General features: G+C 54.2%; 1 protein-coding gene across 19 annotated transcripts in view; it reads left to right on the top strand.

Moving 5' to 3' along the window:
• Arhgef10 (Rho guanine nucleotide exchange factor 10) overlaps positions 1–16,159 on the top strand; it is a 109,422-nt gene that overhangs the window by 31,155 nt on the left and 62,108 nt on the right. For 12 of the 19 annotated variants that reach the window (XM_074055326.1, XM_074055323.1, XM_074055327.1 and 9 more), the window contains 5 exons: positions 401–466; positions 3,861–4,013; positions 10,676–10,838; positions 12,997–13,170; positions 13,851–14,123. In XM_074055326.1, the coding sequence (XP_073911427.1) occupies positions 10,802–10,838; positions 12,997–13,170; positions 13,851–14,123 (484 nt within the window). In that variant the 5' untranslated portion in view covers positions 401–466; positions 3,861–4,013; positions 10,676–10,801. Of the gene's footprint in view, positions 1–400; positions 467–3,860; positions 4,014–6,520; positions 6,694–10,675; positions 10,839–12,996; positions 13,171–13,850; positions 14,124–16,159 lie in introns of those variants that run through there. The other 7 variants (XM_074055315.1, XM_074055317.1, XM_074055318.1 and 4 more) reach the window with 4 other exon arrangements.

The raw sequence follows: 16,159 nt of genomic DNA, 5'->3' as shown, positions 1-16,159 counted from the left end.
TGCTTCAAACCACAATCCTCCTGATCTCTGCCTCTTGAGTAGCTAGGATTATAGGTGCCCAGCCATTATGGGTTTTGTTTGTTTGTTTTTGTGGCACTGGGGTTTTCAACTCAGGACCTCATACTTGCTAGGCAGGTGCTTTACCACTTGAGCCACTTCACCAGCCAGCTGTTGTTTTGTGTTGGGTATTCTCGAGATAGGTCTCTTGAACTATGTGCCCAGGCTGGCTTTGAACTGTGATCTTGCTGGGCTCTGCCTCCCAAGTAGCTAGTCAGGAATTATGTTTTGATAAAAGTGAACTGTGCACACTGACTGCTTCAGTCTGCTGTCTGCTTTCTTCTGAAGAGAAAGGAGAGATTGCCGTCTGGTTTCTGATTTCCTTGCACATTTCTGGTTTCAGCCATCAGAACATGAGAAAGTGAATTGCTGAAGCATTCTCAGTGCCCATTTGAGCAGAGGTTCAAAGGTAAGGACTGTGGGTCTGCTCTTGGGAGAGGATGTGCAGCTGGGTTTTTAGCAAGCTGGGCAGTGGCTGGTTCCATGAGGCCAGCCATTGTGGCTCCAAGGAAGCTTGAAAATGTTGGGCATTCACTGAGTGGCCCTGGTGGGATGCCTGTGGGCCAGTGTGGACACAGCCCAGGGCATTCCAGAAGTGATGGTGACTGCATCCCAGAAGCCTGGATTTGTGTGAGAATCTGTGATTGCCGGATGGTGTGTGAGCCTGGCTGGGTCAGCGGGTCTCGGGTCTCATAGGCAGGCAGGCAGGATGCTGCAAGGTCCTGCTGTGACCTCCGCTCTGTGTGGGCCTGGCCAGCTTGTTTCCTTCCCACTGCCGGCCCCCGCCTTGGCCCTGGCCAGCTGCTGGCTGCACCAATGATAAGAAAGTGATTCATGCTTTGTTCTCAAGCACTTGACTCAGCAGGTTGGGGGAAGCAGCCCACACAGCAGAGCTGCAGCCTCCATGCTGCTCAGCAGGCTACCTGCCTCAGCAGAGGGGCTCCCGAATATTGGGTGGGTTCTAAATCCCTCCCCTCAAAACACCCTATACAGAGCAATGCGGGAGGGAGTCTCTGAAGCTTGGATCCTGTCATGCAGAACAGGCCACTCTTCATTCAGAGCTCAAATGTGAACTCTTGCGCAGGTCTGAGCCTAGAGAGAGGCACAATTTTCCACTTACAGCCCTGGTCCAGGTCTGGAAGTGGAAGAATGTGCATGAAGCCTGGGGCACCTGCCGAGCCGCTCCTGGAATAATGTTCAGACACGCTGGGCTCCCAGTGATTTCGTAGTAAAGAATGAAAGGTGCAGCGTCGTGCCAGGCAACGAGCACAGTCGGGAAAGTTAGCACAGGTGGCTGCAGCGACGGGGAGGAGAGGTCTGTGTTTTCCAGGATGTGCGTCTCCGTGGTGATTGCTGGCATTGCTGGAGAGCTGGCAGCTCCCACTGTGGAGGCTGCTTCTGTCCTGTATTGTGACTGTAGACACACTGGGACTCCTGGTGACTTTCCAGACTGAAGGGAAGGGGAGCATGTTGCGTGTGCCTACCTGTAGCCTCAGAGAGTCACGGATTCACACCCACATCCATTTGCACATGGCTGACATTCCTGGGGCTGAGGCTGTTGTTCCCAGTAGGCACCCTTTCCTGGGCATGGCTGCTGTCTGGGTACCGGGGCTGTACAAAGCCTCGGGGGTGATGAAATGTCTGGGACTTTCTTGCTCACAGGAGGCCTCCGTTTCTCCCAAATCATTTAGTTCTCATGTCTTTATGTTAATTTTTAATAATCTTTTCACAAATGTGGAAGTGGGGGGCACGGGAGGAGCACTGGCGCGGTATGACCAAGTGCTGACCAAGTGAGTAATGTGGGCCGAGCCCTTGTTCTTGTGGACTGACATCCTCGTGCTTAAAGGCAGTCACAAACAAGTAAAGTTTGTGGTGCTTTTGATGGAAGGGCTGAGGAAAGAAAAGTAGGAGTGGGGTAGAAGGTTCCCCAGGAAGGGACTTGCAGGTTACATAGGGGCCAGGTAGGTCCTCCCTAAAGGAATAATTTGATCAAGAGCTGAGGGTGGAGGGACTGGGCCAAGGTGACATTCCGGGCAAGAAAACAGCATGTACAAAGACCCTGATTCCACCAGGCATGTCCAAGGAGCAGCGAGGCCAGGGAGTGGAGTGCAGAAGGAAAGGACTGCTTGGACTTTGTGCTAGCTGGCAGCAAAGTATGGGGAAACCCAGGAGGGCCAAGGTGACATCTGGAGGGTCGGGGTGACAGCACGTGGAGGGCCAGTGCGACAGTGTGGTGTTGGGCAGACCTGTTGGCGTGCCCACAGGATTGTTCTCTGTGTCACTTGGAACAGCTGTGCAGAGGCAGAGGTGGAGGCCAAGGTTCTCCCTGAGAGTTTGCAGTGGCTCTGGGCAGAGGTGAGGCTGGTATGGATCAGGGAGGCAACTGTGCCAGTCAGCATGTGGATGGATTTGAAGTCGAGCTAATTGGGTTTGCCTTGGGTTTGTGGGCGAGGAGAGCAGGGAGATGTGGTCGGCTGGGCTAGTTGCTGAGTCTGAGGTGGGCAGGGTCTGCCGGGTGTCTTCCGGGGTGCGGAGCAGGCAGCTGTGCTTGGGAACCCTGCACCAGGAGGTTGAGGATATGCAGGTGGCATGGAGCCACCCAGGTGGATGAGAGCAGGTCAGGACTGCCCTGGGCAGCAGGAGGTAGAGAGGAGGGATGCAGTTATCAGCCTCCTGAGACACAGCAGAAGGAGCAGCCGGAAAGGGAGTATCAGGTCCTGTTGCTGGTTGAGTCAGACAGTGGTTGTGGCCTTACGCAGTCATTGATGACCAGGCCAAGTGCAGGTCACTGAGGGCCACTGCATCGGGGTGAAGGCGACACCTGGTTCAGAGTGAGTGGCGAGAAACCAGAGGCCTGCATAGGTGTAGCTTTTAGCACCTGCCCTGCCCAGCCACCTCAGGTCCACAGAAGTCCTACTGGCCATGGCGACACTTCAGGAGCATTGCTGTGGAGTGAGGCTCAGACCCACCTGAAGAAGGAGAGGCTGGCACTTGGCCAGTCTGCACCACTCAACCCCAAGGCCTGAGGGTCCATCCATGTGTCCAAGCTGGTTGTCTAGCTGTGCTCCCCCTCAGTGTGGGTGGGGAAGGACTGGACTGGAGCTCTCTGTCCATTGGTGTCTGTGTGTGGACAGTGGCACAGAGTCCATGAGAATCCACTAGAAGGGAAAGACACCCTGGGGTTGAGGGACAGGTGTCTTACCAGGAGCCTGTGCCATGTGGGCTTCCTCCGGACTGTTGGGTTGGAGGAGTGGTGCAGGACAGGGTGGTCGTAGTCTGCCATGGGGGTGGCCTGGACCCTTTCTGCTGGCACCTCTAGACAGCAGCATTCTGAGGGCTGCACGTGACTCAGTCTGCAGATGCACTGCTGCAAGGCCAGGCTGAGGATCAGTGCTCCTGTCCTCTTGAAGTCTAGCCCAGGACTTGCAGACCCCCACAGTCTGCCATCCCTCCTTTCACCAGTCATACAGCCCTCCTGGGGACACTGCCACCCCTTTTCACCTCCACCTCCTCCTCCTCCAGGACCCACTTTGGCCCTGTTAAGCCCTGGGTGTGGATCCCTTTTGCTCTAAGGACCCACCCATGCCCTGGACAGGGACATCCAGGCTGCCTGCTCCTATGTCCCAGTGGCCTGTCCATGCTTGTTCCCAAACCTCTCCCAGCCTAGCGCCCTCCCCTTCTGCAGAGCTGGGCTCCAGGGCCACCTCCAGGAAGTCCTCGTGGCTCTCCAGCTTGGCAAGCATGGCCAACCAGCTCCTTCCATCAGAGGTTGTCTTAGCTGGATCCCTTTGCCTTCTCTGCAGCCATTTATGACAACTGTGACACCCCATCCACTTGCATGCTGCTACTGGATTGTGAGCTCCCAGACAGGGGACCCCACTGGTGACTGAAGGAGGAACTGCAGCTCCACGGCAACTCTCGCATCACTTAAATCACAGAGCCATGGTGTCCCGTCTGTAAGTGACTTTTGGAAGTTTGAATGGGCTTTCACACGTGAGATGGCTGGTATGACTGCCCATGGTCAGCAGGAACTCAGGCGTTGTCTTGCCCTTTGTCCCCTTCTCGCCTCTGTCCATTTAGGGTGGTTTGGCTTGACTCAGCTCTATCCCTGGTCAGCTTTCGAATTCCCCTTTTCTGTTGTCTTCTGTACCTTCTCGGACTGGGCATGGCCTGGGACATCACAGGCAGTGAACCAGCAAGGACTGGGATGCTGCTGTAAGGTCCAAGTTCATATTTGAGGAGAGGCTGGGCCACAGAGGGGTCTGTCCACTGAGCTGGGAAGGTCTGATGACTCTTTCCCTCTATGGAAAGCTTTCTGCTCTTGTTTTATTTATTTATTTATGTGGTGGTATTAGAGTTTAAACTCAGGACCTCGTGGTTGCTAGGCAGGTGCGCTTCCACTCCTTTTTTGTGAAGGGATTTTTGAGATAGGGTCTCGTGAACGATTTGTCCAGGCCGGCTTTGAACCATGACCCTCCTGATCTCTGCTTCCTGACTGGCTGGGATTACAGGCGTGAGCCACCAGCACCTGACTTGCTCTGTTGTTTTGTGAATTTAACGTCCTGTTTCACGGAAAAAGTGTGCAAGGCTGTCGCCATACTGCCAAGCAAGGTAACGATCAAACTACGTGGGATGTTGTAGTAACGGGACCTTGTGGTTTGATCGAGGTGGTCTGAGGCTTCAGAGAACATCCCTGGGTGTGGTGACTCACTTAGGACTGCAGGGAGTGCATTTTCATGCAGAGGCTCAGGCTGGGCTCCAGGACGCACGCACGCGCACACACGCACTCACTTAGCTGGTGGGTTCCGGGCCTGGGTGTGGAAATGCTGGTTGGTGGCCGGATTCAGAGAGAGCTCGTGTAAGCTGGCCAGCAGCCAGGTCAGGTCTGGCTGGCTATGGCCCTGGCTGTGCCCACAACTGACCGTGCCCCTCACTTCTTCCCTCCCTGCCTTCTCCACACTGGGTTTGTGATTGCTGAGCAGGTGCCAGGTGCATTTCTGAGTTTTTATTTCTCACATAGGTTAAACAACTGAATGCACGTTTTCCACCTGGGTAGAGGTACAGATAGTACCTGGGGGTCCCCTGTGGACTCACTTGTGCATCACACAGTGTTTTAGGGAGTGCTGGGCTAACACTCTTGGTGGTAGTTGTCACCAGCCACACCTGCTTCTGGGAAGGGGCCATGGGACAGAGAGTGCTGGGCTGGACCAATGCATTGTCTCCAAATACATGCACCCTGCATCATCTCAGCTGCTCTGAGCAGGACGAAGGGCCCCCACGGGTGAGTGATGCTCCCAGCCCCGAAGGGACCTGGCCCCAGGTCTGGGCCAGGGCATCATGGGAGCACAGCTGGTGCAGAGGCCTGGGGCCACAGATCTTAGAGGTTGGGCACTGTGGCTCAGAAGGGGCCAGGGCTGGGCCTGGTACCGCGTCCCTCTGTGGGCCATGGCTGCCTTTCCTCAGACTTACACCAACCAAAGTCCCTGCCAGCTCCGGTGCCACCCCACTCCCACCTGCCGGTCCTCACCCACCTTGTCCCTGGTGGCCTCTGCAGCGTGTGCTTCATCTGGAGGACAGCCAGGGTTTTGCCTCAGGCCCATGAATGAGGCCTTGTTGTTAGGAATCACTGCAACCGTATTTCAGTCAGGCCCAAGTTAGTGCTTTCCTGAGGATTGCCACCATTGTCCCCATGGCTGGGAGCAGAGAAGGAGAGAGAGAGGACGGAACGAGTCAGTGAGAGAGGGACTGGGGGCGCAGTCTTCAGGTGAGAAAGTCCTGGAAAGGGCTGGGCAGAAGTGTGTGCGTGTGCACATGAGCAGCAGGGCAGTTGTAGGATATGTGACTGACCACAGCTGGCTGTTGGGACAAGAGCCGGCTGACATTGGGGACCGGCTGTCCCCGTGGTGCTGTGAGCTGATGAACTGTGCATTTTGCAGAGTAAATGGAGCTCTGTGACTAGTCTGTATCCGGCGTGAGCAGGCATCACCTTAGATACATGCTGGCTGCATGGCACTCTCTGAGTGGCCTGTTGAAACCCCTGGTCCCTACTGTGCCTTCCCAGGGTGCCCGGGCTCCCTTCGTGTGGAAGAGAAGCCATTTCTGGATTTTCTCTTTTCATAAGCTTTAAGTCTGCTATGGAAAGTTCTGGAGGAAGAGCCAGTGCTTTGTTTGCAAAAGACTTGTGCCAAGCACTGGTCCTCATGGGTTTTGCATTGCTTTAGCGCCTTGTGAGCATGAGGCGCCTCAGGCCTCTCCCTGGGGACTTCAGAGACTGCATAGCCCCAGATCTGCCCCTGGCCCACGGCCTCTGCTCCTGCCCTGGCTTCCTGGCTTCAGGGGCCACCTTGTCCCCAGACTTGCAGGGCAGTGGCCCCCAAGTCTCACGTGGACCTTACTGACTCTGAGCCAGGCCCTCTGTCCAGGGATTGCTGGGCGACGACCACCTTAGACCTGCCTCTGGCGGTGATCTCGGTGTTCCCCACACTGGCTCAGTCTGGCGTAGACTCAGGATTGTCCTGGCTGCCTCACCCTTGCAGGGCCTGGAGGCTGGAAGGACAAACATCAGGAAACCCAGCACGAGGCCCAGGACACACGAGGCCTGTGCTCCGCATGAACACAGCTGCGTCAGAAATGAAGGTGAGAAAGACACTGTTCTGCCTGCCAGCCCTGCCCGGGGCTCTTGTGAGGCCCAGTCACCCAGGCCTCAGGCAGCTGTCAGGTAGGGGCGTCCTCCGTGACCTCTCAGTTACAGCAGTCAATGCGGGTCAGTGCCTGGTACAGTAGAGCCCGCACAGGAGGGCTGTGTGTCCACCCTCTGTCCTCTGCACATTTCAGCATGTGGGGTCTTGGTAGGACGTCCGTTTTCCTGGCCTGTAGGAGCTTGTGGTGCACATGTGGTCCTGGAAGCTCCCCAAGGTCCTTCCCTGACCGTCCATCTCCTAGAAGACCCAGCTACGTGATGCCACAGAAGTGAGATGTGGGTGTGCCTCCATGAGGAAGAAGAGTGACTTTGGGAGGTGATGACCGCCCTGAGTTTGGTAGGCTGTGTCAGATGGAGCTGCTGTGTCCCCAGCACACAGCGCCCAGTGTCTCTGGGCTTCTTTGACTGAATATGACGTCTTGTTTAAAACCACAGTCCCAAGTGCACAGTGAGACCTTTCATTATGATGCTTAAATTGGAAGATGACAGCAGTGGAACAAACAAAGGCCGAAGTCCAGGCTGGTATTATCTCATGCTCTCAGGCAGTTCTAAACGCAGACTCCCGGGCTCTGGCCCTGATCGGTCTCTTCTGTGCCTGCCTGGTCTGGCTGCGGTTCCAGCCTCTCCAGTGAGAATGCCATCTGCAGAATGCAACCGAGTCAGGCATGCATGCCGGCCCTAGAGAGGGCACTGAAGTCCCAGGCTGCAGGGCAGTGGGGTGCTCCATGCTTCTGGAAAGCCCAGCATTGCAGGAGAACCTACCTCTGTTCTCAGCACCCCAGCAGTGTGCAGGCAGGCAGGCAGGAGGGTGTGTGCTTCTCCGTGTACCATGAAATGTGGCTGTGCTGCCTTCTGGGTGCAGGAGACAAAAGCAGCTGTTGTGCTCGTCCCTAGAAAGTGTCCAGCTCAGGCAGGAGTGAGGTCTCCAGGGACACAGAGGTCCAAAGGAGGAGTCCAGAGCACCTGCCTGATACTGTCCAGTGGGCAGGAGCACTGCCCTGGAGTCAGGCTCACCAGCTGGGCAGTGGGCCCTCTCTGGGCTTCTCTCCTCATCCCTGGTGAGGAGCAGAGAGTGTCTTTCTCCCTGGGAGTGTGGTGTGGGTTTTGTTGGGGCTGTACACTGGAAGTTCCAGGACAGCTTGCACATGGTAGGCTCTGTTTGAGAGCCAGCCAGGATGACCTCAAAGGTCAGCTGTTGCCAAGAGTTCAGGCAGACTTGTTTCGGGTTGGTCTTCTCGTTGGTCGGACTCCGTGTACATGCATTTCGAGCACCTTGCAGTGTGGTTTAGAAATTGTTTTTAAATGAGTAAGCATTCAGGCTCAAGACACAAGGTAACATAGCAGCGTGCCACGTGGTATGTCTGTTTTTCAACAGACTCCAGGCAAAATATGACTGCTTTGCCTGCTGATAGGAAGGGTGAGCCCCTTGCCGTCGCTCACCCCTCAGGTAAGCAGTGAGCACAGAACAGTTTTGCTTTTTTTCTACATCCTACTGACACCCCTGGCTATGCTTGTCTTTTTTCTTACTGGTGTTTGCGAGTGATTGATTGAGTTTTGGTCGTGATCTGCCTGACCTTGATACTGTCAATGGTGAGGCTGTCTCTCCTGCCACAAGTGCTCTAGGCACTGCCTGCTTCCTTCTCCATTTCTTAGGACTGCAGAGGTCAAGGGCTTTTGTTGGCTGGACTCATCTGTCCTGTTCCCTGTGGAAGGACAGGCACAGGGCTGGGCCCACTGAGGAGCTACCCAGTTTGGTCCGTGTTCCTTCCCTAATGGGACTGAGCCTCCAGCACCTCTGGTCATCTCGAGCTGTCTGGCTCCAGTTCTCCAGCAAAGGTGAATCATGGAAACTCCCAGGATGCCTAAGTGTGCACTCAGAATTTGTATTCTTTCCTTGGGAAATGGCACGAGGATTGGGAGTGCTTTCCTCCCAGCGAGCGTCAGAGGCGCCAGGAATTGCTCAGGCCACCTCAATCCTGTCCTTTCCTTACTGTGTCCTTCCGTGACCCACCGGGTCGTCTCCATGGTGTCATTCCATGGCATCTCCAGTGTTCTGTGTGTGTATGTGTGTATTTGCACACACATGTGCCTCCATCATTTACAGAGCATGCCACTCTAGAACTTGTGTGGTTCTGCAGCACTGCATGGGTGTGTGTGCATATCTGTTGATGAAACAGCCCTCCTCATCCTCCTTGCTTCCTGTCTGTCTGTGTGTTGGAAGCACCATTTGTCCAGCTTCTTTCCGAGGACGCCTTCCACCTGTGTTATGTGCTACTGTGACTGTCGTGGTCTGAGCACCACTGCCAAAAGCTGGGCACTAAACCACCACTTTCTGCAGTGAAGATGAACTGCTTTGCTTCTGCTCTTCATGGAGGGATGTCTTCTAGCTCCTGCTGTGGGAGCTCCAGCAGGGTGGTGGGTGTGAGGCAGAGCAGCATTGGAGCTGAGCAGCCTCAGCACCTGCTCCTGCCACAAGCAGCAGTGATGGCTGGTCCGTGTGCCCAGCATGATGCTAGGCACCGGTCTTCATCACCTGCACAAGACGTGTTACCTGCAGCCCATGGGCTCCAGGCTAAGCAGGGGCTGCACAGAAATCGTGGCTCTTGCTCAGGTTGTGCTGGCAGGTGGAAGGGCAGACACCTGTCCTCAGGTATAATCCTGGGTAGATCTCACAAGCCCTCTCAATCCTAGTTTCTCCATCTGAAATAATAATGGGACCCACTCGTAGGAGCTGTGATTACGCGGTCAACAGGTGAGACAACCACAGCCTGCCTGCACCTTTGCCATTGTGCCTGGCAGATACTGGCAGGGTGGACTGTGCATGTCTGTTGGTGAAATTCCCTGAACTCAGGCAACACAAGCTGCCCAGTGAGGAGGCCCAGCTGTTCAGAGCAGCCTGCTGGCTCCGGCTGAGGCATTTAAGTGGCTTCCAGTACCCATGAGAGTGAGAGTGAGGGAAGCTGGGTGAGGAGTGCATGGGGCAGCATTGAAGACCCATGCAGTGGCATACCAGAGGTTGGCAGACAGAAGCTCTCTGCGTCCCAGGGGCTGCCAGGCTTGGGACATGTCACCAGCTCCTCTTAACTAGAGCACTGTTTGTTTCCTGAAAGTGTCAAAGCAAGCATGAGTTCTGAGTTAGAATTCTCTGGGCTGGCTTGGTGTCTTAGGTATGGACTTTTGCAAAGTCCAAAGCTCTGCCCCCCAGCCCCTATGCCTTTCCTGAGTCTGCTCTCAGTGAGGAGCACGTGAGCACAGCAATAGTCCTGGTGTGGGCAGAAGAGAGTGGAAGAGGAGTGGGGGCAGCTGTGACATGGAATGTCCTGTTCATGGGTTCCAGATAATGCAAAAAGCCACCAGGAAGGGTCTCCAGCCATTTGCTTTTCTTCTGGAAGTGCTGGCAGAACCAGGGTGGGCATTGGGTGGTCTTAGCATGGGTCAGATGGAAAAGAAATATACAAAGGAAAAAAAAAAACAGGCTTGTGGATGAGTCTAGAAAGTTTGGATGAGTCTAGAAAGTTTAGTTACACATTTGCTCAAAGGGAGCTAAGAAAATGGTAACTTTGTTCTTTATCTCCAGCAAGTCTCTGAAAAACCCTTAAAAAGTGTTAGTTGAAGGAGCAGGAAGCAAAAATACTTTCTCACTGTGTTGATTTCTCCTTGAAACCATGACATGAAATTCAGCAATGACTGAAGGGGCGTCTTAGGGTGTTGGGTCTGCACTGAAGGGGGGTCTTGGGGGAGTTGAGTGTGGACTGAAGTGGGGGTCTTGGGGTGTTGGGTCTGGACTGGGAATCCGGGTTGCAAAATAAACTGCTGGCAGTGACTCCAGGTGAAATCATTCTGAGAACTGTTTTGTTTTGCTCCATTATTTCAAGGGAGATTTGCAAGTGAATGATGTGACCTTTCTCCTTGTTTCAGGGTCATTACTAGAAAGCCCTGCACTGAGTGAGTGACCAGCATTTCCTGGAAAGAGAAGGGCAATGTCTCTGTCTGCAGTGGCTCCTGTTCCCTGACCCACCCTGGACAGAGGCCACGAGGGCTGACATGGACCAGCGAGAGCTGCCTCCTCCTGTTCCCACAGGTATGTCTCGGCCTCCACCCTGGTGTCCCTGGAGCCTGTAGTGGCCATGACTTTTAGTGAGGATGCCATAGTTCTGGAGTCAGTACACTGCAGGCCCTTTGATGAGAGCGTCTCAGGGAGAGGATGAGGTTGTCACTGCCATAGGAAGGGGCGACAGCTTTTCCCCCAAGCTCTTGTACCTGCATGACTGGGTGACCACAGAGCCTATTTGGTGACCTATCCACAGTGTCTCAGATCCCCTGAGGTTTCCCTCCCTTGATCCAATCAGACTTGCATCAGAGGAGGAGGTGCTGAAGAGGGACTGTGTCCAGGTATAAACCCTTCCTTGCCAGGGTGATACTCCAGGCTTCCTGCTTCCTTCCCGTGGGGCAGCTCAGGGCCACAGACTTCCTCACCCATCTGCTCAGTACTAGAGACTGTGTGAGGGGAGCCTGCCAGTTATTTTCCTTAACGGAAGACCCTGCCAGTGGATGCTGGCCTCTGTGCTCAACTTTTCCACAGCCGGCCTTTAGCATGGTTTCCTGTTGCTCTTGGGAAACTTGATCCTGTTCTCAGGCTGTTAGGAGCGCGGGCTGGGAGAGATTAGCCTGTATGACCTGGGACTAGCCTTTGGTACTCCTGTCCTGTTCTGTCCACTGCGTGGATGCTCTGGCTCTCAGAGCCTGTGACACACAGTGGCAGCTGCAGTCATATCTGTTCCCCAAGTGAATCAGGCACTCAGAGATGTCATGAATGACCAAGGCTGTACAGGTGGACGAAGCCAGCAGGACAAGAGGTGCCCCTGAGGGCCAGCAGCACTGACACCATTTTGAGATTCCTGGGAAGGGCAAGGACTCAGATGGGAAGCCCACCTTCTGGAGATTTTTGAAGCTGTGAGACCCAGAATCTGGGCCGTGGTTTGCTCTTGTTTCTGTGCGTGGGTTTGGGCCAGCTCCTTGCTCATCTGGCATGGATCTTTTCAGCCCATGTCACACGGTCTTGCCGTGGGTACAGCCTAAGGTGGCAGACACTGTTACAGTGTTGGAAGTGCTGAGGAGAGAGTTAACATTAAAAGTAAAAGATAGAAGCTGGGCTCGGGTGGCTTTCCACCCCACGAGGACTCAGCCAGGTGGCATTTGTGAAGCACAGAAATTAACTTGTAGGAAGGTCTGGGTTAAAACCAATTGTGCCTGAAGACATTCTGAGATACTTCCAAAAGCAAAGCTCAGCAGTGGTAATGTTAAAGTCACATGGCCACCAGCGCCTCTCTCATTCATGGCAAATTCCACTCCAAATGAGATTTCAAGAGAGATGGGTACTACTGCCATATTAATGTCCATGCATGAAGAGTCGGTGACCAAAGGCCTTGTGAGTCTTTGCACACTCCCGCTCCAGGCCCCTTCCCCCGGGGGTCCTGCACACAGCGGGAGCCTGTGCCTGGACTCCTTCCTCAGCAGTGCAGCCGCGAACCACAGGACACCCCGGGTCCAGTGGGGTCGGCCAGGCTGGTGGGCACGAGGCCGCTTGCTGATGAAGCTGTTTGGAGCCTGACACTTGTAAAGCACATTAAGAAACAAGGCAAAAAGCAAATAGCCTTCATATGAAGTGAGAGAAATCAGGCGGAATTAAGCGCTCATATTTTAATCAAATGCGGTCCTTTTTAACAGCCTCGGAGCGTGAGGGTGAGTATCCTCTGAGATTGCTCTTGGGGTGTTAGTTCCTTCGTGTCTTCAGAGCTATGTCAGATTTGGAGCAGACTTAGAGAAAGGGGGCTTGCTCACACCGCAGCCCTCTGCTGCTGGCCAGAGAGCATTTAGGGCATGAGTGGCCAGGGCTCCCTGTGGATGCACTGCCCTGGCTCACTCCTGTGCCTGTCACCCTTGCGCCTCACCCCCCTGCAGCATGGGCTTCTGTCCGGGCAGTGACCTGTGCAGGCACACCGCTCCCCAGGACTCTTGCAGGGGAGGTGGCTGAGCAAGCAGGCAGAGATGTCCTTTCACTGCCCATGGATGTCTACAAGGCGAAAGACAAAAGAGAAGGAGAGTGCCTGGTTGTGCTGCACAGGCTCCTGCCCAGCAGCCCCGTCTCTCCTCTTCTGTTGGATTTGTCCTTGAACAGGAAGGAATAAATGCCATGCCAGGAACAGGAAACCTGTGCTTTATGTTATTTTAAACTCTAGAAAATGAAGTGAAATGTGATAACAATAACAACCAAGAGGAGGAGGGAGAACAGTTCGACTTTGACAGTGGAGATGAAGTTCCCGAAGCCGATCGACAAGCCCCGTCCACCCCCGGGGTGAGAGGTGCTGAGGCAGGTGAAACCCCCGAAGCAGGGAGAGCTGTGTCTCCTGCAGGTGAGTCCTGCTGGCCACTTGCTGTCCACACCCACTGTGTGCTGCAGATGGCTCTGGGCTCCTCTTCTGCCTGGCAGGAGCTGCTAGGGAGGTTCCTGGCTTCTTACCAACTTTGTTCAGCTTTGGCTGAGTTTCTTCTGCTGTTTTGTACTTTTCCCCCAAATTTTCAATCTCATTCTACATTCCTTTCCTACTTACGTTTTGGAGACAGAGGCACTGCTGTTTCCTAACAGAAATTGCCTCATCACCATGTTACTGTTACATAAAATATTAAAAACGCAATGCCATTTGGGGTGAATTAACCGTCAAGGTTCACGTTCAAGTCTGGAGGTGGATGGGGGCCTACACACACTCATCAGCGGGCTGTGTAGACCCAGCTGAGGTCTAGGGACCTTGTCTGCAGAACCTGTCCCATGACCTTCCAGCCTGTCTCACTGGACAAACATCCTGAGCCCCCAGGCAGTGCCTGTCTCACCTGTGCCCGGAGGTGGTACTGTGGCCTCACCCATTCCAGCCTGTCTGTGTGGACCCTGGCCTTGTGATCAGCTGTGATGATCTGGGAATGCGGGGTTCCTTGTGCTGGATGGAGAGTTTGGGGTCTCTGTGTACTTGGCTGTAGCCGTGAGGGACCTCAGCATTTTGGAATGCCATTTACTGACACCTGTCTTTCCATCTTCCAGGAGGTAGAAATGGGGCCACCATGGCAGAACCTGCCAAACCCATCACTACAAAAGTGAACCCATATTCTGTCATCGACATCACACCGTTCCAGGAGGACCAGCCCCCGAGCCCTGATCCAAATGTGGAGGAAGATGTGGTGGGGCTGCATGTGCCCAGCGGCTACTCGGTGCCTGTGCCCTGTGGCTACGCTGTTCCTTCCAACCTGCCGCTGCTGGTGCCCCCGGCCTACTCCAGCCCTGTCATCATCCGTGCTGAGTCTGTGGAGGAGGAAGGTATGTAGCCTGTCCCTTTGCTCAGCAACACGATGGTTCTGTTGCTCTTACCTCTTCCTTTCCACCGTTAAGTGTATATCTGTGAGGCTGGAAAAAGAGACCCAAATCCACTGTCTCCTGTGACAGGAGGCAGATAAGGAAAGGCTCGGCGTCTTGTCTGACAGCTCTGAGGGCATGTGAGTATCTGCTCTCTGCACCTGGAAGGACTCTGGCCTGTACCCCGTGCTGGCCCCCACATGCCCTCAGCCCCTCCGTCTGCTTCTCTCCACTCTGGAGAGCAGTCTGTTCCTGTTGCTGACACTGTCCTCAGCAACAGGAACATAAGACAAACAGAACCTACAACAGTGTTCATTACGATGAGTTTCACTACCGGCTCTTGGTTGACTGTCTTAAAATCATGCCAGATTATTTACAAAATTAATTACTTTAAATGATGTTTGGTTATTTAAAAAAAATAATTTGACAAAAGCAAAGTGCTTCTCTGAGCACAAAACCTCTGTAATTTTCTCTCCCTCCCTGTGGCTGGCCTCCTCTGTGTTACACAGTAAGGCAGCATTGGGCCAGTTTTGGCAGGAAAATCTGTGTTAAAATCCATCCTACGAACCTTGATTTCCAGCATTCAGAGACAAGAGTTTTTGTCACAGATTTTTCCTTAATTGCTTTTAACTGGAAAGAAAACAGCCCTTTTCTGGACGTTTCACCTGCGTGCAAGTTAAATTCTGCGTGAGTGGTCCGTCCTCACCTTCAGCTCACTTCATGAGAAGAGCAGCTTGCCCACCTGGGAGCTTCTGCATTGTACCTGGAAAGATAGCAGAGAAAGACGGGGCTGGAGAATGCAGCACCCATCCGAGGTGCCTCATCTCGGACCTAGGCTCAAAGCCCTCTAGCCTCTCAGCTCTGGGTGCCCATGACCTGCCTTGGCGGTGGGGGCCACTGAGCTCTGTAGGATTGTCCCGGGATGCAACTCCTACTCAGGCCCCCTCCCCCAGGGACAGCGGGCTTCTGAGGCCAGGGCCACTTGGCACATCAGTCCTCTGCCATTGAGAGCTCGTGCGTCCCGTGTCCCAAGTGTGCTCACTGCTCCCACCTCCTGAGTCAGAGCTCTCGTGTTTTGGGGTACACTGAGCTTGCTTCTCATTTCCTGGAAGCAAGAGCCCAAGCAGAGAGTGAGAGCAGGCCAGTTGGGTAGGCCACGTCTGAGGGGGTGCGTCCCTTTCCTGTGGCAGCTCCCACACCTGCACCTCTGTGGATTATGTGGCCGCGAGCTTAGTGGCCGCAGCCCAGGTGACAGGCTGCCCTTGTGGATGAGGTCTGCTCGTTGACTGCACAGGGTCGACTCTCCTGGACTTCGTTAGCTGTTGGGCAGTTAGGAATGTCCAGGACCTGCTGGTAAAGCAAGTCCATTCTGAAGGCCCATCATGAGCACCTTTGCCAGCCTGCTGAATCACACCAGCCATTGGCCAGGCAGCATCAACTCACACCAAGGGGTTCCCTGCACAGGGCTGCTGGGCAAGGACAGAGGCCACCTGAGGACGGTGGGTGCATCTCCTGTCCACCTGCCGTCCCAGCTGGAGGTCTACCTCTGTCTGTACCTGCTTCTCAGGCCGCTCATTGCCTGTCTGCTCATGTCCCCCTGCATGAGTACATGGAGCCTGTGGGACATGGACCGGCCTTGTCACGTGCTCAGCACTTGCAAACTGAAACATACGGTAGGAAAAGACCAGTCAGACCCGAGGAGGGCTGAGGCGGGGCCTGTGTGTAAGAGCGGGGCTGTCACACACTGCTGTCTGTCGTCTGATGACCATTGGGTTTGCCAGGTGGATACCCCTGCAGGCTGCTCAGGTAGTGAAATACCACAGAGCCTGGAAAATGGAAGGTGGAGGCCTTGCTGCCTCTAACTGCAGCCTGACTGACCTGCCAGGCTGTACTTTTTGTTTTGTCTGTCATAAGTCCTTGGTATTTCACATTTCATTTTATTTTATTGTAATCATATTTTGAGTGCATTTTATCTAAAAGACATGTTAAAGCGTCAGTTA

The sequence above is a fragment of the Castor canadensis genome, chromosome 14 (assembly GCF_047511655.1).
Source record: "Castor canadensis chromosome 14, mCasCan1.hap1v2, whole genome shotgun sequence".
NCBI classification, from domain to species: Eukaryota; Metazoa; Chordata; class Mammalia; order Rodentia; family Castoridae; genus Castor; species Castor canadensis.
The sequence above is the reverse complement of the archived record's forward strand: the minus strand, read 5'-3'. Positions and strand labels throughout refer to the sequence as shown.